Source organism: Chamaea fasciata, unplaced genomic scaffold (genome assembly GCF_029207755.1).
Source record: "Chamaea fasciata isolate MVZ Bird 193981 ecotype frontalis unplaced genomic scaffold, bChaFas1.0.hap1 SCAF_4, whole genome shotgun sequence".
Taxonomy (NCBI): Eukaryota; Metazoa; Chordata; class Aves; order Passeriformes; family Sylviidae; genus Chamaea; species Chamaea fasciata.
The window spans coordinates 52878158-52900996 of NW_027094089.1; the positions used below are offsets into that span (position 1 = coordinate 52878158).

A 22839-nucleotide genomic window follows, 5' to 3' on the forward strand; every position below is an offset into this window, starting at 1 on the left:
ATACATGTGGTCTTGCCAAGCAATGCCAATGTGTTGGCAAACCAGTGCCCAAACCAGTGCCTGAGGCAGCACAGGTTGAGACAGTATTAAGGCAGAGGGTTTCTGCTTTTTGGAAAGATTTGCGGTTTGCAATGTTGTCATCCACAGGCAGAGCAGGTGGAAGAGAGGGAAGGCCCCATTGGAGGACTGTCTGCCCAAATGTCCTCCCTAGTTGTGTTTTTAGAGGCAGACCTTTGTGGGGAATATGCTGAATGCTTTTTTGGGCCAGCAGCAAAGAGATTTAGAGAAGCTCAGGATCAGGCAGCACAAGGAGACTACATTGCAGTGAGACTACAAGTGTAGTAGTATCAGATGCAAAGCTAGGAAGACTTAAGGCCAGAAGCCATCCCTGTGCAATTTTCATACATGTCCAACACATGAGCTCTGCTGATCTTCACCAGCATAAGCCAGAAAAAGCAGCTTGGCATCAGACAGAGACATGTGAGACAGAGCCGTGTGTTGCCTGCAAGTGGGCAACTGAAGTGTTGCATGGTGGAGACATGACCACCTGTCAGATGGACACCTGAGGCTGTTGCCCAGGGGAGGAGGTTGTCATCTGTCATGGCTAAAAGGCAGCCTCCTGGAAGCAGTGCTCACAGGGAGCTCAAGAGTCTGGAAATACTGGAAAGAAGAGCTTCCTTGCTCTTTTCCCACAGACATTTCACTGCACTGTCTAGGAGAACAAAAGCACTTTATGCAAGAAGGGAGGAGCAACTGATAGAATGGTCAATGTGTATGAGTTTTATGCCAGTGTCTTATGCTAAGACATCTCTCTGAATATGCTACACTAAATGGGCTTATTCCAGCAATATAATAACCACATCTGAATGCTTCTTGTTCAAACTCACATACAGAGCTAAAAAGTAATGGGGACTTTCCAAGAACAACTCAGCCCCTCTGTTTGAATAGATTTGAGACAGAAGTTTTAAAAGGCTATAGTATAGCATTGTTGACAACAAATCAACAGCAAAGCCAGTGTATGGACACCCCAGGAATCATTTACTGAATACATCTTTATTAATAATAATTGCACAAGTGAACAGAAGTTTCTGCATTGATACAACTTGATGGGATTACATTAACTCATGGAGGTCTGGTGTGTGTGCACAATCCAAGCACAAGAACACCTCTATATATTTAAGACTTTCTAACCTTCATCTCCAAGGAAACAGTTTCAAGGCTAGGCAAAACTTTAACACGTATTTAGATTGTCAAAAATTTGCTTTCAAAATCCCTTGCTAACCTTGAAAATACTTGCAAGTTCTGAATGGGATTTTCTAAAGCACACCATGTTGGTAAACACTGCCCCAGAAAAAGTGGTGAAAGCTTCATTCCTGTGTTAAAGAGTTTCACCTGGGTGTTTTCTGTCACATCTCACTTATTTAAGACTTTTAAGAGCTGTTTCTAATCATGCAAAAGGGTCCCACAATAAATGAATCAAAGTAACTAAATTCTGAATTGCCTAGGAAACATGGACAAGCCAGCATCCAAAAATGTATCTTTCTGGTGACCAGCCCACCCCATAGGTCTCAAGAGACAGGCCGCTTCTGCAACAGTCACAAATTTCATGTGCCAAAAGAGATGTCTGCATCTTCCCTCCACATGATCACTTCAGGAATATCACCGTTGCCTTATGGAGTAGCATAACCACCTTCGCTTATGTGATCTTCCTTGTGAACAAGCAGGTGAAGGAATCATAGTTTCTAAATGTGGAACATGGGGAAAAATCCTCACTTTGTCAGCCTTCTGGTACGTTACAGAGCAGCAAGCAAAATTGCAAATAATATTGAAAAGTGGGCAATACCTTGTAGCTTCCTGGTGGCTGAGGTGAGAGATGAAGTGCCCATGCCATAAAGGCTGGTAGCATGTGGGCAGTGGTAGGTTCTGCCCATGTTGAGCTCATCCTGCAGCAAGGTGCAGCTAGAAAGTCAAGGTTTTGAGCAGCCCATCTAAGAAGAATTTATACTTCCTCTGACACAAATGCCCATGCAATTGCCAGTTCTGACACATGCATACGGCAACCTGTAGACACTTAATGGTTTTATCTGGAAGCACAGATAAACTGAGTAGAGATTTATGTTCGTACTGTAACTTCTTTTACAATGTAGCATTTTAACTGGTATTATCTGCACAATAATGATTGTGCAAGACCTATTTCCAATTTCAACTAATAATCTTGGCTTTTATAGTAATACAACCAAGCTAACAATAAAATAATTATAACCTAGTTGTGCAACCCCAGTTCACTTAGGCCTTGGCTGTGCACCAAGCTCTTCTCTGATTTCAGCAAAATCTGTAACTGGTAGAGTTATTATGATGATTGAAAGCACTAATAAATGCCCACTGTTCCCATCAACTTCCCTCATTCTTGCTGCTTCTTCCTCTTGTACAGCAGAGACCAAGCTCCAAGGCACTACCGTCCATCCCTTGGCACTGTACTTGTTGTATGTCACTGTGGGACTGTTTTCTACAAAGTATTGTTCAGCCACATTCGTAATGCAGGGGTAAAGATGAGAACTGAACCTGTAACTGACACCATCAGAAATAACCACAGGAAGATCCGATCCAGGACTTGAGCTACAAATTTCCAGTCTTGTACAACCTGGGAAGGACAGAGGGAGGATAAACATGAATAGTAACAAGCCTGGTACTGTGTTGATACTGTTACATATATTTCAGCTCCCCAAATCTGGCTTTAAAATTAAACATGTATAGTATGTGGTAGCCTAAAACTAACAGAGATCACCTTTTCAGCACTCAAAACTGCAAATCGCTCGAACCCCCAAAACAATTCCACAGTTCTGTGCACATGGTGATGAGACTTCTTCAGCCTGTGCAAAAGCTTTTAGTTAAGTGTATATATGAAAATTTACGGACTTAGCCCTGAAGACAGCTTTACAATGAACTGGATTTATTTTTATAGACCCGCATTTTCCTCTAAGTGCCAGGATGAGGCTCTTGGATACAGCCATTGATTCCACTACAAGCATTTTGATTTACTTGTGTTTGCTTAAGTGATTTGTTGACTCAGATTGGGTACACTCAGGAGGGGAGTTTTAAATTGTGAGTGTTGGCACAACTATGCACACACAATTGTCCTATTTATTAAGGTGATTCAAGGGACGTTTTTACAAAAATTATTTCACCTTCAAACAGGTTTCAGTCATGGACAGTATGATATGTGTTTGATTTACTGCTCTTCTTTCTGCTTTAGACCTCTCAGCACAGTTTGAACAAAGCCCTAACTCTTGCTGGGAGGTTGCTAACAGAAGATTTTCCAAATGCTGCTAGCTGCATTGCTCTGCTGTCCTACCCTTGCATGAGATGCATTGTTTGCAAACACAGTAATTTGCCATTTTAAAAGCCAGGAAGTTCATTGAGAGGTGAAGCATAGAAGTTGAGAGCTAATTTAAATAGGTGCTAGTGAAAATCTAGAAGATCTTCACTCTAAACAAAGCAGCTATGCAGTGCACAGTATGTGCTGGGAGGCCAGGACTGGCATATAGCAAATGCCATAGAGCTTGCCTCTAAGTGTGAAAGTTACATTTTTTGAGCATCTGACAGTTTAGAGGCTTCCAGATTCATGTGTATCCCAAACTTACACAGGACAAGGTTATTCAAATAATCCCAAACCATTAATTCCTCCAGGACAGGCTCCTGGAGTCTTGCATCTGTGAAGAGCAGGGACTCTCACAGAAAAATACACTTGACTCAAAGTTATGTGTTGTCTCAAAAAACATATTATTTATCAAGGTCTGAGGAAGAATACGTCTCAGAGGAGAGCAGGAGGGAGAGACAAGGGGAAAAGCATGCAGAAAAGGAAAGAGTTTGGAAGCAATTGCTGTCAAGGAAAGTGTGATTCCCTCCTTGCCCTCCCTCCACCTACCTGTCTGATGAAATGCTCCTTTTTAACATGCCTGGAAATGTACCGAATGGAGTCAGCTGCCTTTTCCAGAAAGGCAATAACAACTTTTTCTCCATCTTTTCCTTGCTTGTATTTATGCTTCCCCAGAAATTTTGATTTCAAGGCGGTTCCCTTTTCTTCAGCCTCTGAGAATGAGTAGCGATCTATGTGGCCCTTCATGCAGAGCAGACGAGGCAACTTCTGGAGAAAGAGCCTTTTAACCCAGGGAGCCATGGGATGGTAAGTTGCTGAGGATCGGTGGTGGACATTGATAACAAACACAGTCACGATGATAGAGAGGGTCACAAAAATCATGATGAAGAGCAGATACTCACCAATAAGAGGGATGACTTTGGAAGAAGAAGGGATTATTTCCTCAATCACTAAAAGAAAAACAGTGAGGGAGACTAGAACTGACGTCGACAATGAAAGCTTTTCTCCTTCATCTGAAGGTAGGTAAAATACCAGGACAGTTAGAAAAGACAATCCCAGGCAAGGAATTATTAAGAAAAGAGTGTAAAACAATGGAAGGCGCCTCAACACAAAGGAGTAAGTGACAAATGGGTAAGAGTACAGCCCATCCTTCCTGTTGCCTTTCATACCTTTGGCATTCAAGATCTCCCACTCCCCGTTATCAAAGAAGTCTTTCCTATCTACATTTTCATCCACTAAAATCAAGTCCACCATATTGCCATCATATGTCCACGACCCAAACTTCATGGAGCAGTTCTGCCTGTCGAAGGGGAAGAAGGTCACATCCATTGTGCAGGAGCTCTTATAACTGGCTGGTGGTGTCCAGGTCACCACTCCATTGTACTTCACTATGGCTTTGGTCATCAGGGATCCCTCAAAACGTCCGTCAGCACTGGGAGTTGGACAGGAAGAAACAGTACCAAGGTCAGGACTATGTTTGCCCCAGTCCTACCCCATATCAGTTCTGCCTTCTGTATCCCTCACCTGGAGCACAAGGTGCAAAACATTCACACTGCCTAAAGAAGCAGCCTTCTGACAGCACACACAAGCCTCCCGGCAGCTGACATGCCTTGCCCAAGCTCTGGCCTAAGCCCAGAGCAAGGAGCCATGCTACTCACTTTTTGAACAAAACAATGTCGGGAAGCCACAGAGACTCAGAGGGGACTCGGATAGCTGTGATGCCACCATATTCATCTGGATTCCAGGAGAGCTTGTGGTCGATCCATTCCTGTAACAGAACAGCAGAGTCCTCTGTCCACTCATATGCAGTAGCATCTTTCCTCACCCCTGCATGTGCCTCAACAACTGCATGCACTGCACAGCAGGCAGAGCCTAGTATAAGGCTGCTCAGCTGCAGAGAGGGTGCCAGACAGGAATGGCTGGGAGGTGTTAATCCCCACAAGCACTGCCCCTCCAGACACAGGTGAGACCCAACAACCCATCCCTAGGCTGGCAACCCTAAGGCCAGCACTCCTGGAGAGCACTTGACTCTCACTTCACTCACCACCTTGTCCAGCCCACCTGAGAGTAGTCTAGAAGGAAGGAGCCACTTCTCTTTAGTGCAGCAGCTTTTCTTCTCTCTGAGAAGCAGCCCAAGCTGGTTTTGGCTGACATTGACCCCATGGAAGATCCCATGGACCCTAGGAGGTGTAGGTACTAGCAATCAAGTGAGTAGAGGTGGCTTTAATTCACTTTTCAGTGGATACCTGTCTTTTTTCAGTGACTGGAATACAACACCTAATATCTGTGCACCGTCCTTGCAAAAAGAAAAGAAATTGGTCTTTCACCAGAAAGACCTGCAGACTATTGCAGGAGAAATAATATTACGCTATTGTAAAGTATTTGGTGACAAAAGCAGGATGAGCCCTCTCCATTTTCATCATGCTGAACTGTAGAATAATTTTTCTCCCTTTTTTTTAGATTTTCAGATAGGGAGATCCTAACAAAGTGTATCCAACAACCTGGAGATTTCCACAGAAAAGCAATGGAAAATCAGCTCTCTGATCCTTGTTCATTATTGATGAGGCTATTCATTCGTCCACAGAAATAGCAGCAACATGATGCAAGAGCTGTAGACTGTGGTCAATACCAAGAAGTGGAAGATGAACCAGTTTCCATTAAGCTGCAGCACTAAGAGATCTCCAGGGATGTGGAGGTTTCACCCTTCACTGGGCAATTTCCTCCATGACTTAAGGATGAACCAAAAAAAGCAAGATTGTCTATTAATTCCCCATGTTGTTCCCTTTTTGTTTCTTTGATTCCACATGCTTTTCACAGCTATATGTTGAGACATTTATTATTGTTCAGGTGTGGAAAGAGAAGAGGGGCCATTTCTGCTCATAGCCTCAGCATCCAAGACAGAGAACACCATTTTTAGCATTAACTTTTCTCTGAGGATGGGTATCTAACAGATGTCTCCAGCAGCCTAGGCTTTTAAGTGGTCACAGTCTCACCGAAGTCCTAGACACTTCCTGTAGTAGGTACAATTGCAGGGCTTAAGCTGGAAACATACACCATGCAAGGGGACAGTCGGGGCTGAGCAGCAACCAATAGAGTCATCTTGTAGCTTCCATTAACACAAGAGCAGCAACTACCCTGTGAGCCACCTGGAGACAGAATCATCCCTCTGGAGTTGAATTGGAGCGGGGTTATTTGCTCCATCTGCAATACTCTTTGCTTTCCCCCAGTCCTGCATTGATTTCTCTCCCAGCTAAAGTGCTCTTTCGTGTCTGCAAGGCAAATGGTTGTGTCTTCTTACTAGAGCAGAAAATAGGTTGTGTGCAGACTTCAAAGATGAGCAGTTTAAAACAGGAATCTCCCTGTGGGCTATGCTGACACAAACTGTAGCAGCAGATGCATAAGGCTGTTTACTCTCTTCCCCCTTTCTTCCAAGTTGCTCAAGACATTGAAATCACTCTCACCTTCCTCCAGTTCTGCCAGATTCCCATTTCTGTGCTCCCACTGAAGAGTTTAACCCACTGCTAATAGAATAAAAAACATTGGACCCAGATTCTTGACTTTTGCTAGTAGACCCCACAGCTTGCCTGAATCCAGACACCTTCTCAGCAATGACTAAAGGCTCCTCTGAACCTTGTGTGTCAGCCTGCTTGTGTATCAAGTCCCACTATCTTGAGCATCAGGATATTTGAAGTTACCAAAAAAAAGTAAATGCTTGTGTTCAAGCTTTCCTTATCCAAGAAAAGTAAGACTCTTTCTGAGAAATTATGATGTGATCAGGAGCAATCAGCATGAATTCACTAAAAGTAAATCATGCTTGACCAACCTGATTGCCTTCTATGATGAAACAACTCCCTGGATGGACAAGGGGAGAGCACTGGATATTGTCTACCTTGACTACAGCAAGGCTTTCAACACTGTCTCTCTCACAATATCCTCGTAGGACATTTGGACTGGATGAGTGGACAGTGAGGTGGATCAAGACCTGGCAGAACGGCAGATCCCAAAGAGTTTGTAATCAGTGCCACAGGGTCTGGTTGGAAGCCTGTCATTGGTGGTGTCTCCCAGGGTTCCACACTGGGCCCAGTGTTTTTTAACTTATTCAACTTATTTAGTGACTTGGATAAACAGGCAGATGCCTCCTCAGCAAGTTCCCTGATGACACAAAGTTCGAAGTGGCTAATACCCCAGAGGGATGTGCTGCCCTTCAGAAGGACCTCAACAGGCTGAAGGGATGGGAGAAGAAACAACTGAAATTCAACAGAGGCCAGTGCAGGCTCCTGCACCTCGGGAGGAACAACCCCAGGCACCACCACAGGCTGGAGGTGACCTGCTGGAAAGCAGCTCTGTGGAGAAGGACCCGGGGGTCCTGGTGGACAACAAGTTGTCCATGAGCCAGCAGTATGTCCTGTGGGCCAAGAAGGCCAGTGGGATCATGGGGTGCATTAGGAAAAGCATTGCCAGCAGGTCAAGGGAGGTGATCCTGTCCCTCTACTCAGCCCTGGTGAGGCACATCTGAAGTGCTGTGTGCAGTTCTGGGCTCCTCAGGACAAAAAAAGACATGGAGCTCCCAGAGCAGGTCCAGCAGAGGGTAACAAACACGATGAGGGGGCCAGAGCATCTCTCTTACAAGGAAAAGCTGAGGGAGCTGGGCCTACATGAGCGTATGATTTCCACAGCAGGACACATGAGTCAGGCCCACGTATTTAGTGCTCAGCCTGAGGGCACTTATTCATATGAAAATCGCAGCCTGTGCCTCATTTTCTTTGCACTACCTTGGGTCTTGATGTTCTCAGCCCATCAGATGGAGAAGCGGTATAACAACTCCAGAGAGCCCAGCTCTGGGAAACCAGAGTCCTGAGTTTCCCTGAGGAGCTGCCCTGGTTAAAATCTGAGGATTCCAAAGGCTTGCAGAGAAATCAGTGTGTCTACAATGCACAGGACTTGGACCTGCAGGTGAAGGTGGGTGCTACAGCCTGCAATGAGAGAGGGTTGCAATAGAGAGAGGACAGATGAGGGCAGATGAGGGCCTTTTACAGAATGGCTCTGCTGTCTGCCCAAGTGGATTCGCAAAGTAAGGGAGCCAATATATGGCCTTGTGCACAAAAGGGGCTCTACAATTCCAGCTGAAGATGGGGAAATTGTAATACTGCAGATAATTCAGGGCAGGCTCCCAGCAGCTGTATTTGGATCAGAGAGAAATTTCTTCAGCAAAAGGGGAGAATCCTGTCTTCCCCACAGTGAGGGGAAGTCTGAGCTTTTCCCTTCTTCAAGGGAGTGATTATCTTTACACACAATATCCATGTGGGTTTTAGGGGTCTTGCTCCAGCCAGAATCTCACACTCACTGCAGCAGTATAGGACCCAGACTGATACAAAAATTGAATCACATTTCTCATCCACCAGCCCAGTGACCCCCAAAAACCTTTCCCCATGGCATGATTTCAAGTACGGTTTGCTTTTTTATGCCCTCTGCCTGGGATCAGTTGACATCTTTACAGATACTCACAAGGCTGAGAGACTTAAAATAATTGTCACAAGGTCATTAAACTGGTGCAACGTAACCTAAACAAAAAACAGTGTTCTTCAGGAGTGAAGAAGAAGAAAGGAGACCTAACAGTTCAACTTGCACCTTTCCCGCATTTGTATCAATCACTGTCAGTTCCAGAAGCAATTATGATATAGAGATCTGATTAATTTGCTGCAGCTTTTAATGGGAAACAGTCTGTGGTGTGTGTGTGTATAACATACTGGCCTCTGCTTTCTCTTTACCTATGCTGAGGAATGAAGAAATCTATCCAAGGCACCACTCCTGGCTCAGGTAAGGGAAACAGTACCTGTATGACCTCTAAGGCTGAGACAGAATAGTCCCTCAGGGCACATACAACATCCCAGGGATAGCCACTGCAGTACCAGCTGTGTCCTTTCCCTGAAATACAGCTGGCTTGAGCACACAGCTGGGGTGCAGGTCAGAAGAGGGTACCCTACCTGCCTGCCTTTCTATCTCTATACATCTGCTGAAGTGAGAAGAGTGAAGTAAAAAATTCAGATTAGGTATCTTGGAGCTGGCAACTCAGTATCATAAAATGGGATAGATGGCATGGTGGGCAGCAGACTGAGATAGCTACTCAGCTCAGCAGCTCCACGTGGGGAAAAGGGAGGTCTGATGTGGTCTATTTTACCTGTTTCAGCCACACGTTGGTTGTCATCAGCTGATTCTTCTCATCCTAGAGTGACACAAGGGAGAGAAGATTACAATACCAAAGCAGCCATGAGAAACAGACCCTATGTCTCCTGAGTCCAACCCTGTGCCAAGATGAGGAGATCCCTGTGGTCCTGTTTCCCCATGGACTTGGGTTCTTCAGTCACTGTTGAGGGAAATTGACTGACTTTCTAGGTGCCATCCCTGCTATTGGTGGGTGCCCCTGAGGTTGGAAAACTGAGGTCTGACATTTCACAGGAATCATATGCCAAAGACTCAGAATGCAGCAGGGCTCAGCCTGGTATCAGGTCACACATGGTTGTGGGCTCACAGGGTGGCTCATCTCCCCCCACTGCTGAGCCTGGAGTGAGTTTGGGAAGATACAAGCTGAAGCATTGTCCTAAATATGTAAATAAAGCACAAAATTAGACTGTTCCTTCCACAGCCAAGGAAGGGGACATTGCCAGAGGCTAGGGGGTGTAAGGAGAACACAGTTGTGTAGGTACCTCTGGGCATTGTGCAAATTCCACTGTGCCTTGCAGTGGAAAGAGAAGGGAAAATTTCCACATGGACAAAAACACAGGATTATCTATTTTGCCTCCAGAGTTTTATCTTAGTGACCAGCTGGGTTAAGACTTCAACTACCTTTGGCCTTACTGCAAGCTTGCTTGGAGTGAAAAATGTCCAACCCGCTCTTACCCTTTGTCAGTCCTCTCCTGTAGCTGTCTTGTCATTAAATTGCAATGTAGACATCAAGGACTGTCTGGCATGGGTTGTTTGATTAAAACCTAATGGAAATTAGGCCTTAATTCCCTGAGAACAGCAGTGAAAAAAGGACCCTCAGGTTTCCTTCCAAACAAATGAGTCCTACAGTCCATGCTTGGAGGGGGGGGGGGGGGGCGATGGAAAGGAGGTCATATCACCACCATTTCATGCTCAGTGTTTTGCTGCCCAACCATCACTGTGCATTTCTTGTGTCAGGAGGCAAAAGTTAATTACATTACCAATCCTCCCAGGTGGAGGCACAACTATCTATAAAAGTGGTATTTTACTAACACAACACTTACCACATCCACAAGCTGTGATATCTTTAACCCAAAATGGACTTGGATGGTGTCGTTGGAGTTTTCCACAGGGCGGACCCATTTCTGATAGCCTTCAAATAAGCGCTTGAGGAGCGCATCTTCATTTTCAGCAACTGAACTGAAGGCATTCACATCTAGAAGAGAGTAACACAGAGTGGAGGCATTGCCAGAAAACAGACCTGGAGAATGCCATGACGTGAAGCAGAGCAGTGATGTGAGAAAAATTCACCTCTGGGCAGGTCTTGTCTTGTACAGAAAATGCTGCAGGAATTCAGATGCACAGACTCTCAGCATAACCAGAGCAAGTGAATGGAAAGGCAAGATAACCCAAGCCCAACTCACATACAAAAAAAAAAATCATCAGACCAGAGTGGTAATGACTCTGTACTAGGTTTATGTTTTCTAAGGCCTTTTTGCCAAAGCAAAAAGAGCCCACCTGACAGCAGTAGGAGCTGGATGATGCAGTCAGGGCTAGATCTGCCAGGCAAGCACAGAGCAATCATGGTCTGTACCTGCATGACTTGTGACTCCCACAGTCACTGACACCATGCTCTTCCTTCCCCTTGCTACCATGAAGGGGTAAGAACAGTTCAGACCCTCCATCCATTTCCAAACTTCAGCCTCACTCCCTACGATGTTGAGCTTCTGACATGACCTCCATCTCTTCCCTTGTGCACATAGACAGCAAACAAGGGTGAGAAGGATTTTACCTCTCTTCAAAGCCACCATGGAGGAAAAAAGACTGGCCCCACACAGCAGGGATCACAGCCAATATTGCTGTGTCAGCAGTCAAAAGGGACCTCAGAGGACACTGACCAGGACCCAAGCTTGTGCCCTGCCAGCCCCAGGGTGAGCAGAACACCTGTACCTGGATTGCCAAGCATTAGGTGCAGGAGGGGTCTGCAGGCAGACTGTCATAGCCCCGGGATGGTGCCAGGACCTGAGAGTGGGAGAGCCCTGGAGGGCACAGTCAATATGCTCACACACCATGTGCATCAGGAATCAGAGTTAAGGCAGCCCCCTGCAGGGTCCCTGTGCCACAAGGAGAAAAAAGACATTCAAACCCAGCAGCCCCTCCGGAGAGAAAACTGGAGGCAGAGGCTTGTGCTCTACCTCTACATGGAGGAAAGGATGTGACCATGGATCACTATCTCTGCCCGTGGCCTCTTCCCGAGCAGCTGCTGCCCATCTGCTGAGCACAACAGGCTGTGCAGCCTTCTCCACTTCGGCCACGGTCTGTCTGAGGCTGCAGACAAGACTAGACCTAGCAGCAAGCAACACAGCTGAAGAACTGCCCAAAGCAAAAATCTGCTCTCATAACAGAGCTTTCCATGGGACAAAATCATTCTTCAAATGCTGTCTGGATCATCTCAGGATAGCACAAGTGTCATTCCCCACTTCTAGTCACAGCAAGATACCATTCCTCTTTGAGGAGCTATAAACTCTGAAACCTAGTGCTTGCACTCACAGGATAACAACTTTACTGCCAGATGTTCTAGCACAAGCTATGTTCGTCCTCTGTAGCTGTAATACAGGTGTGGTGGGGTTGCCAAGCCCTGGGCAGGTAGAGGCCAGCTGGTCAGAGGGAGCCAGACTCATTTCCACATGCTCCATCCCACAGCCAGGCATGGCCCATGAAGCTGTCAGCATAGTTTATAGCAGTCCAGTGGCTACATTCTGTCTTGTCACTTTGTCACAAGCCCTTGAGGGCTGCTATTGCCACAAATGTCCCTTCTGCTTGTTCCAGGGTTTATTCTAAGGCCAGACCTGACCCTAGCTCCACCACAGAGTCTGCAGTCTCTCCTAGGAAACTAGATTGGCTGCCCAAACATGGCAGACGAGTATTGCCTCTGCAGCCAAAGGAAGAGAAAGAGCACATTTCCCTACCCTCACTACCCACAACCTCAGAGTCTTTGCAGAGGCTCCATCTCCTAGACATTTCGCCTTCCCTTTAGGAGATTCATAGGGGTGTGTGGTTGTTAAAAACAGGAAAATTAACAGAAAACCCATTGAATAGAAAAACCCATAACCCCAAAATATGCAGAATTAAAACCAGCTCTGTCTTCACGCCAGAATACATTGCTCTGTTTTTATTTGCGTATGACATCCTGCACAGATACATGCAGCCACACACCCTTTGAGTACATGGGCGTGTATGACCTCCCTCAAAAGAGAATGGTGCCATTTCACAGCCCATATCCCACATAAAGTTCAGGTACTTAATGCCTCAAATGGATATAGAAGACAGGTAGTAAAGCTGGATTTGGGGCTGGATATGTTGAAATTCATCTGTTGAGAAAACCACAAAAAAGTGAAAAAGACTTGAGGAGTCTCACAAGGAAGAAAGTCAGACAGATGGATTGCTGTGTCTACAAGACAGCCCCAGTACTTGTACAAAGACAGTTTAAAAACAGAAGTTATTAATGAGAAATAAGAAATATCATGTGCAGAAATAGCCTAACAGTTCCTTTGACCAAGCCCCACTTTGTGGTTAAGCTAGATAAAGCCATAAAGAAAACATTGAATAAAGTAGCAATGCCTTTGAGAAAGACAGAAAAGCAGCCATAGGACAGATACATCCCTGGATCTACCATATGATGCACTGAGAGGCAAAAACTGGGGAGCTCCCTGGCAGGTTAACATGCATTCAAGTACTCAAGCACTGTCTGCCATCTCCCCCCTTCCCCAGGTTCCTGTGTCTCTCTGTGATCTATCCAAGTAGCAGTTCCCCACTGGTGCAGAACAGGAGTTCTGGGGCAGAAAGACTGCTAAACAAACATGCAAAACACTCCAATACATACAGACAAGACACTTAGCCTTTAATCAGTTTGCGTGAAGAATTTCGGTTTTTCTGTTGTTGAAAGAAATTCTCCCTTAATTCCCTTTAGCAGCCAAAAGTCGAGCTTAGGATTTTTTGTTAATTTCTAGCCAGAAATTTCCCCATTGCCAGTTATTAAAACCTAGTAGTCAAAATTACTCTGGGTGCAATACAAAGGCAGTAACTGATATAACCCTCTGCTACTCACACAGTGTTTAAAGGATGACCAAGGTTAGCCAGCATTCATTGTATCCCAGAAAGCAGCAGCTAACCAGCCAGCAGAAAATAAAACTTGAACACCTGCAGTGCAGCTTGGAAGAAGAAGAAGAAGAAGAAATCACACCTACCTGAGTGGCTCAGACACAGAGCAAAGAGCACTAGGCAAAGCATGGGCACCACCGTGGCTTTTCCTTTAAATCTGATCTTCTGTTTTCATAAGCAAATTGGTCTCATTTTTGTCAGGGACTAAAACACTCCAGTTAAAAATCGAAGCAGAGAGTTGAGTCTGCAAGGCAAGGCAGCACCTTTCTAGCCTTATCATGCCCTCATTATGACACTTGGTAAATCACACTTCATTGATTCAGTCAGCTGTCACATCCCATAAGCCTTAAACAGGGCTCTGGGTCCTAAACTCTGACTGATCTCTTTGTAGCAATATTTAGGTGGCTATAAGCACTGTGGTCTAGGAGTATGCAAAAGTCTTTTAAGGACAAAAAATACCTTTTATGATACTGCTAATTACAGCTGGGGAAAAAAGCAGACTGCAATTCAGTCCCAAAGATAAATCAGATGCCTTAAAGATTATCTGTTTGCTCCAGCTGTATTGGTTGGCCCAATAACTCCCCACAGACCTAAGTTAGCTTATTCATTTTTCATGCTATACTTGCTGTTCTCGAGCTAAAAAATGGGGGGGGGGGGGGGGGGGGGGGGGGACTAAAGAAAAAACAGCAAGATGATGTAAGTGGGAAAACTATGCTGATTTCTAAATTTGTCTCTTACACAAAACATCACAGGCAGCAGCACAGAAATGCTTGCACAGTACTATCCATTGGCACAGCTTAACAGAGAATGTTGCCCCAAGATCTTGTGTTTAGCAATGGGAGTGAGGATTATTTAGCCAGTTCCTCTGTAGTCAGACCTCTGACAGTCCTCCCCAGTGACACCTCATACAAGGCTCCATTCAGAAACCACCAGAAATTGCTGAAAATCAAAAGGGATGGAGGTTCCTCTTTTCCCATCCCCTTGACACTCCTCTGCTGAAGGATATCAGGATCCTCTCTGTTTTCTTCTCAAATGAGAGTTCCTTTGGCATATCACTCCAAAGAGAGGGCTTTCTCCTGAACTTCTCAAGTTCAAGGCAGAGGCATGCAAAATTCTTTTAGCTTGTCCCCAGACCCAAAACTCCTCCTGCTTTGATTAGTTCTTGCTGGCTAGTCAGTTGCTTGCTGACTTTTATATGGGAAGCCTGTTTTTTTTCAGCAACACCAGGTACACTTCTTGCAGTGGCCCAGATTCTGGTACAGTCACAAGTTTTGTGATTCAGATTTGCCTTATCTATGGTCCTCACAGAGGATTGATAACTGGCAGCTGTAATATTACCAGATTATTCTGCCTCCTGTAATGAAAAAGTTGCCATTCAAGTGTGGTTCAAAGTCACATTGCTGCTGCAAGTAACATTCTTGTAGTGTCCTATCAACTTATTCATGCTTCTGTGGCCTTGCAACCTATCTCATCCCTAGCTCTCAGGCAGGCCACCAGCAGCAACTCAGTGAGTTTGCTTTTTCCACTACTGTTCCACACAGAAGAAATCTGCAAGGGCCCTTCCTAGCTCCTCAGATCTGCCATGGTAACCCAGAAGGACTAGAGGAGCAGCTGCCTTCTTCTGCACCTTTCCTCATCTCAGATGCAGAAAGCCATGCAAAAACAAGAGTGCTCCCAAAAGACCATCTTCAATGAAATGTACTTTCAACACCAGCTGCTGTAATTTCTCAGTTTCCCTTTTAGGTCAACACCAGGCACAAGCACAAACTTCTTGAGGTACACAGGAAAGCTCCATTTTTTATGCCGTCTTCAAGACAGCAGCAGTCATTTGGCTATAGTGATGGGACAGACAGCACCACAGTCTGCCACAAAATTGAGTGGTGACTAAACACAAGCATCCTGCCTGATACAAATTATTCTGCAACAAGCTTACCCCTTTAAAATGCTCTCTGCAGATTACCCTATATATTCCATCATGTCTGTGGTCCTGTACAGGACTCAGCACCCTCAGACATCATCCGTCATTTTGCTTCAAGACTGCAAACCCCAACCTTTGCCCATTGACACCACTGATTGTAGGTACAACCTGAGATTGCATTCAGGCATTGCTCTGTTAGACAATATGAGAGACACTTGTTTTTCACAGGGTTTTAACATGCTGCCTTGTGGCAATGGAGTTAATTTATTGTCTGCATATAGGAGTAGGCTTTTTGCTACTACATGATAGTTGCTTGGAGGGAAATACGAAGTATTGTTGCATTACCATTGTCCCCACCCACTGCCTAGACTGTGACAAGAGGTAAGGACCAGGTCTGCCTGGTCATTGGCTTCCAGAGTTACCAGAGAGCCGGGGGAGTGTATTGCAGAAAAGGAATTCTGTTTTTCTGTTATTTTCTGTTCACAAGTCTTCATGCAGCCATGCACTTCAACATTTTGGAAAGGAAGGTATGCATGAATACTCCATTTTGCCAGATGGGCCATGACGCATGAGGTGCATCCACTCTGAGATAGCAAATTAATTCTTGGGCAGAGCTCTGCTTGTGGCAGTACTTGAGTGACTATTCTCTGTTGAAAAAATGTCTCTGCTTTTCCACAGGTTTCATGGAATTTGTAACTAATAGGAGGCTGCAAATCCAGGCTGCAATGAGCCAGGTACTGCCTGGGCACAAGCAACACTGGAGCTGAGCCTCAGCCTCTAGGCAGAAAAAATGCCAAGAAGAAGAAAAAGAGAAATCTATCTAGAGGCAGAAATCCACCAGTTTGAGCCCACATGGTTAATACTAGCAGCAACTGAAAACTCAAGCTTAAGATGGACGGTCCTAAGCCATGTTACCTGAAGGCACCATGCAGTCAAGCATGGAAAACACAGATTCTAGGGGAAGGTGACAGTGCTGGTTGGCAATTAGAGGGTGGGAAAACTGGACTAAAGTGAGAGAAATGGTGAAGAGAAAGGACATAGATGGGAGAATCTCTGAGCCAGAACTTGTGAGGCTTTGTTTCCAAAACCCAGGGCCAAAGTAGAGTTTGTTGCACCCCTAGGTTTATCAGCTCCAGGAAGGAGAAAAAAGAGGTAAGACAGCACTATGGAACAAGAGAGACTTCTCAGGTAGACCTGTTTCTTCCTCCAAAACCCATCTCAGCTTCCCTGGTCCCTGTAGGTGATATGCCAGAATCCAGGGAGGGCCCACTCAGAGCGCCAGGACTTGTGATGGAGCCAGGCTCCCTGGAGCTCCCATGGGATAATTGAATCCATCTTGTACCATTTGGCATAACACAGGAAGCCAGCTGATGAACACTTGCTCTTAGGAGGTTGAGGGAGGGACAGTTTCTGGAGCAAAAATGGGGTGGGAAAGGACAGAACTCTTGTAATCCCATCTCTGCCCTGACACTTCTCAGGTCCTTTCTGATCTCAGTTCTGGCCAGTAGCAGACACTTCTCCTCACATCTTCACTGGGCAAGAACAGAGCTGCTTTTAGCCAGCTCACCAGCACTTTTTGCAGCACCAGACATTTCCATGTGCCAGATGGAACAGTCTGGAGCCAACCACCCACATGTCCATACATCTGTCTGCTCTCCTCCAGCTTCCTTCCTTCCCAAACACCCTCCTGTTCCTTGGCTTGCGTACCGGCCCCACCAAGCAAACCTCAGTCTCTTCCTGACTGCCCTTTTCCCCTCTAATTCATCCCTCCTCCTCCTCACACCCTTTTCCGACAGGAGCTGCACCACATCCCACTGCCCGCATCTCAACCGCAGTGCCCCAGCACTGTCGCCACTTTCCTCCTCCACCACCTCCTCCTCCTTCTTCGCCCGCCCCTCCCGACTGCCGGTGGTGCCTCGCCCCGCTCCGTGCCTTTCCGCAGCGCCGTGGCCGCTGTCCCAGCTCCCCGCCGTGGCAGGACGCGGGCAGCGCAGGGCCCTGCTGGTTCCAGGACTCCAGCCCTTCAGAGGGAATGAATACGCCTGCTGCGGCGGGCGCCTCTGGGCTATGATGCGTGTTATACACTGCGTGAGCTCTGTTTGGAAGACCAGCCTAACGTGAAGTGCTCCGAACTCATGGATGAAGACTCATGCTTTTGTCTTTGTGTCAGCCAAGGAACTGGCAGCCACTCAGCACAGCAGGCTCAGAAAGGGCTGATAAGAACCCTTGAGGAGGCTGCCTGAACTGAACTCTTTCAACTTGCACCCACGTAGTTGTTTCAGCAGTGATCAGGCTCTGCAAGTACAGGGGCAAGGTTTTGCAGAACAAGAGTCGTTTCAATCCTTGGTTTCCTTGGCACCTTACTACCCTGCCCTCCTTCCCATTTATACCACATCCATGTGAATGCAGACCTGAGATGGAGCTGAGACCCTGTGCTTTCTGACAGTGCAGAGTCCACGCAACTGCCTGGTCCACACTGCTGTGTAAAAACCTCCCAGTGCTTCACCGGGAGTGGGACACGGGTCTTTTGAAGGTGCAGAGGCTCTTCAGCACAGTATGCATATTAATATTTCTAATAGATGGTGCATTGCCTTCTGCATTAGAATCGTTGTTTTCCTATTTTCAGTCCTAACTTTACAGTGAGGTCTCATTTCAGAGTGTCCTGCGGCACTGTGATCACTTCCTGCATTTTGGCGACACTACCTAGCTTTGAATGCGATAATTTTCAAACACATTTTTTCTGAGTTAATAATTGTAAACAAAGGTCTGGCTCAGCTCTGCCATTTTCTCAGCTTTTCTTTCCATTTCATCAAGATGATCTCTGATTTCATGAATGCCCCTTCCAGCTCGAATTTTATTTGCAGCATTTTGGACTTGCTGTTTAGATGTGAAGGCTTGGAAGATTTTAGGGGTAAGCAAACTACTAGCAAGAATCAAGACTTTGCAAGATGTGAGAGAAAAATCTGTTTTAAGGACAACTGCTTCAGGAATGACAAAGGAACTTGGTTCATGCCTAACTGCATCAGCCTCTCATTTTCAATGGTTACACCTGCTGTCAAGAAGCCTTTATCTCAACACATGTAGTGCTCTATGACAAGAGGTTCTGCTTTCTTATTCCATTCTAATATAGGCTCTTTATCCCCAAGGCAATCATAAAATTTAAAGGGCAATTCCTTCCACATCCTATGGCCTTGATAAGCTGCATGACTCCTTGTGCAGCTTTGTTCATTTCATCCAGTTCTCTTTGGATGTGACAGCTCCAGCACACAGCCTGAATGGTGGTAGCTGATAAACTTTCTTTTTGGAACTGCTCTATCTGGCATGGGAGGATGGGGGTCTCCCCTGAAGATATAGCAAAATCCAATGTTTTGTCAGAAATTGGATGCGATCTACAAGCTATGTTCCTGCCTGCATTTGAGGGCATTTGCTCTTTATGATCTTTTCCTGAGTCAACAGAGACAGTTGTCCTGTGGAACCACATAGCCCATGCAATCCAAATAAGGGGTGGTTTTTCAGCTTTATAAATGTATCTTTACAGAGATAATAATTCTGTCTAAAAGATTAAAACAATTATCATGTTTCATTAGAAATGTTTGGAAGCCAATACTATTTTGTGTATTTCTTCATTACATTACTATATGCTGCCGTGGTGCTTTGGAAGCTACTATTTTTACAGAAAATGCAGCAGCACTAATTGTCTCAGCCATATTCAGCCTCACAAAACTCAGGGTCCTATGATGTGCATGCATTTTACTTCAGATCACTCCTGGTGAAGAAGCAGAAACTGCTCTTGCAGCAGACCAGTGAACACACCAGACCTCACCTCTGTCAAAGTATCATAAAACCACCTTCTCCACGGGAAAACAGTGGTGAGAGATTTTGCGAGGGCTTATTCATGTAATACGACCAGCCAATTCCTACCTGCCCTTCTTTAGGGTGCCACTGCAGGACTCAAGACAGCCCTCTGCCCTTCTGAAGACTCCTGCTTGAGGGTTTGCACTGGGATGCAAGCCTTCTATACAGGGATGCCTGCTTGTCATGCTGCCTTATATTGTTGGGGTTATTGCCAAATACTTCATAAAGAAAAATATTTATTCCTTCTAGAGGTTTCTTAAGATTAGATAGAAATGTTTACAAGTAGGAACCAAAGATAGTATATGCAGGACCATCATTTTGAACATCAGTGACATTTTTGGCTTCTATTTTCACTGATTCATAAACAAAGATAGTACACTTAAATGTAGACCTAGAAACCAACTTCCAAATAGCTTCCAGAATTTTATATCTATAATGACCTATTATATGAAACATTATAGTCCTCTTGAATGTCTAGCTATATGCTTAAAATTCCCAAACACAAAGTGTTGTCTACTTCCAGGTTTTTGCTTGTTATGTTAGAGTTTACAAAGCAGTGCTCATTAATATGTACAAACCAAACCCCATCAGACTTCACGTCTGAGAAGAAGAAATGGAGGCATTTGACATGCATGCATAATAGCCTATATCCTCGACAGAACAGTTCTGAATAATATCAACTAGCCTGAAACTATGAAAACAATTGATGTCAAACATGACTGTAAACATAGCATAAAGTATCAGATGCTTTCACAGTTCTGGAATGAAGTCAGAGTATACTTTTCATATAATTTGCAAAAACTAACCTTTGGGCAATATATAATCATAACAGAAGTGATGTCAAAGTAATGTTAGGTAGTAGAATGTCCTGTAATTATTTGGTAATAATGGATTTGTCATTATTTTATATAAGTTTGTAACTATTTGGTATAACCCATAAATATATCTTAAAACTATATAAGTCAGTCACACAGTTTAAAGTTATGAAACAGCAAACTGGAAGGTTTTGAGACCTAAACAGCTGGATGACATCTTTGATATCTGTCATTTGTCTTTCTTCTTACAAGCCAGAGAAGCTGAATACAAAACCAAATGTTTACATCTTCACCTCACTAGAAAGCATAATTGGTGTTACCTATAAAACATGCAAAAACTAGTTTTGCCTTTTCTGCCATGTCAGAATGTCCAATTTCCTCTAACTTTTAATGGCCTGCCTGATCCTAGTCAGAAGAATTAACCTAAAGGTATTTAGGTATCTTCACCTATTAGTAAACTGATGCTGGGTAAGAAAAAATCCCTGAACTGGAAAGAGAGTCTGACAGTTTGGATATATTAGGAGGAGGAGGAACAAATGGGATAACAGCCAAAGTGCTCTGCAGACTACTCCCATGGTGCAGGAAAAATGGGCTGGGAAGATATCCAGTTCTCCAACAGAAGGCTGGTAAGTGTCGGGCCAGTCCCTGGCAAGCCAAGGGATGATGGGGAAGAGTGCCAGGACACAGCTTGGCATGGCCCTGATAGAGCTTACAGAACAAATGCCACCTCCACTAAGCTTCAGAAAAGTCCAAAACCACCTTTTAACTGGCTCAGGCCAAACTGGGTTGCTGTCATCCTTCTCTACATTATCATCCTTGCACCTCTGCACTGGGGCAACTCTTCACATTCACTTTCAATGCAAGTCAGCCAATAGAACTGATTTCGTATGGTTTGTAATGTTTTGAGGTTCTCAGTAAGCCTGGAGAGCTTGATGCATTAACACCACATGCAAACATGATAATCAGTGAAATCAAAAGGAGCAGTAAAAAGACTGCAGAGTTTAATGCAGAGATTAATTCATCTATGGTTAATGGGGATAACTGTTTGCAAAGGAATGCTATCAGGCACCTTACTCAGTCAGGTAAATAATCATTTATCATTGCAGCTGGATTTTACCTTACCATGATATGACATGCTGCGACACACTGCTGTGAGCTAATCTCCTGTTGTGACATCATGAGCAAGCACTTGGCAGCTGAAGCTATACATGACTTCATGACTTTATTCCAAAAGAACAATGCTGCTTAGTCTTGTCGGAGACAATGAGGGTATCACAGAAACTCTCTTCTGCACAAAGCTGAGAAAAGTCTGTGGTGGACTTCCTAATGATACAATACCATTTTCAGAAATCCAAAGAAGAAATTATGGTCCCACAGGATTCAGCAAAGCCTTGCCCAAAATATTCAGTTAGGCTTTTAACATTTCAGCACTAGCAAGTCTTTTACAGTTGATTTTTTGGGAAGGGGGCGGGGGAGAGCTACATGAGTGGTGAGGAAATTGCTCAGAAAGCTCTCCCTTACCCTGGGAATTGCTAAACTCCCTTTTATATCTCCTATGTATAGGAATCCAGAGACAAGCAGAATAAAAGCAAAACTCAGCTTGAAAGTACTGAGAAATATTAAGCAAGCTACTCTTTCCTCAGGCCAAACTCACCCATTAACTGGAAACAGTCTTCAGAGATATGCTTTTCATTCCAATGCTGTTTCCAACAGCATTTTCCATTTTCATCTTTGAGGCACATTTTATAGTATAGAAACAGCAAAAAGTTACCAGCCCATAATAAAAGGTTACTGTCTCACCTTCTGAATTCAATTCCCTCATCAATTGCTGACAAGTTCTGTAACTGAGTAGGTCAGTGTCTCATTATCATGTACAAAAGATGAGAAAATGTGTTGGAAAACACAGATGTTTAAATTCTGATAGTATTAGTAGAAAAAGATGAATCTTTGTTAGAAGAGTGCTGTAGAGGAGCAAGGCGAAGCACACAAGGAACACTCAGAAAAAGTTATATACTGTTCAATATTATAAAAGATTTCTAGCATGAGAAAAGTCTTACTTCTATACTCATAGCTCATCACAGAGATGATGGATTTACTAGGAAGCAAGATTTTGCACCAATCCTACTGTGAAAAACAAACAAGGACAATGCCATCTCCTGTATGTGTAAACTTCTGGGTTTTTCTGTGACTGAAGGAGTAAAAGGTGCTGAAGGAGGCTGAACGTTTATTTGGTGAAGGAATCCAGGCAGCACTGTGAACAACACAAGAAAGCACCATTTGCAGACATTTATTTAATTTAATTACATCTTATCACTGAAGTCATATACATGTCAATTAACTGGTGGCTGTTATATGAATCAAAAAGTCTAAGTGCTAGCAACCTTAGACAGACCAAGAGGTAATTATCAATTTTGATGGAAGGATGGTGATACTATTAAGTTAAGTAATGCTTTGATAAGCTTGCTTGAACATTTGAGTGTAAAATTTATTACATATGTATTTAAAATTTGTTT

The 22839-nt window shown here is 44.5% G+C and overlaps 1 protein-coding gene across 1 annotated transcript; it reads right to left on the minus strand.

Annotated features, from left to right (window-relative positions):
* Window positions 1–1113: 1113 nt before the first annotated feature.
* Window positions 1114–13867, minus strand: CHRNB3 (cholinergic receptor nicotinic beta 3 subunit). Its single transcript, XM_066181581.1, has 6 exons — window positions 13825–13867; window positions 10642–10793; window positions 9555–9599; window positions 5035–5144; window positions 3926–4808; window positions 1114–2641 (listed from the first exon to the last, which is right to left on the minus strand). Exons 1-6 carry the CDS (start codon window positions 13865–13867, stop codon window positions 2507–2509), a joined length of 1368 nt encoding a protein of 455 aa, XP_066037678.1. The 3' UTR covers window positions 1114–2506.
* Window positions 13868–22839: the final 8972 nt, after the last annotated feature.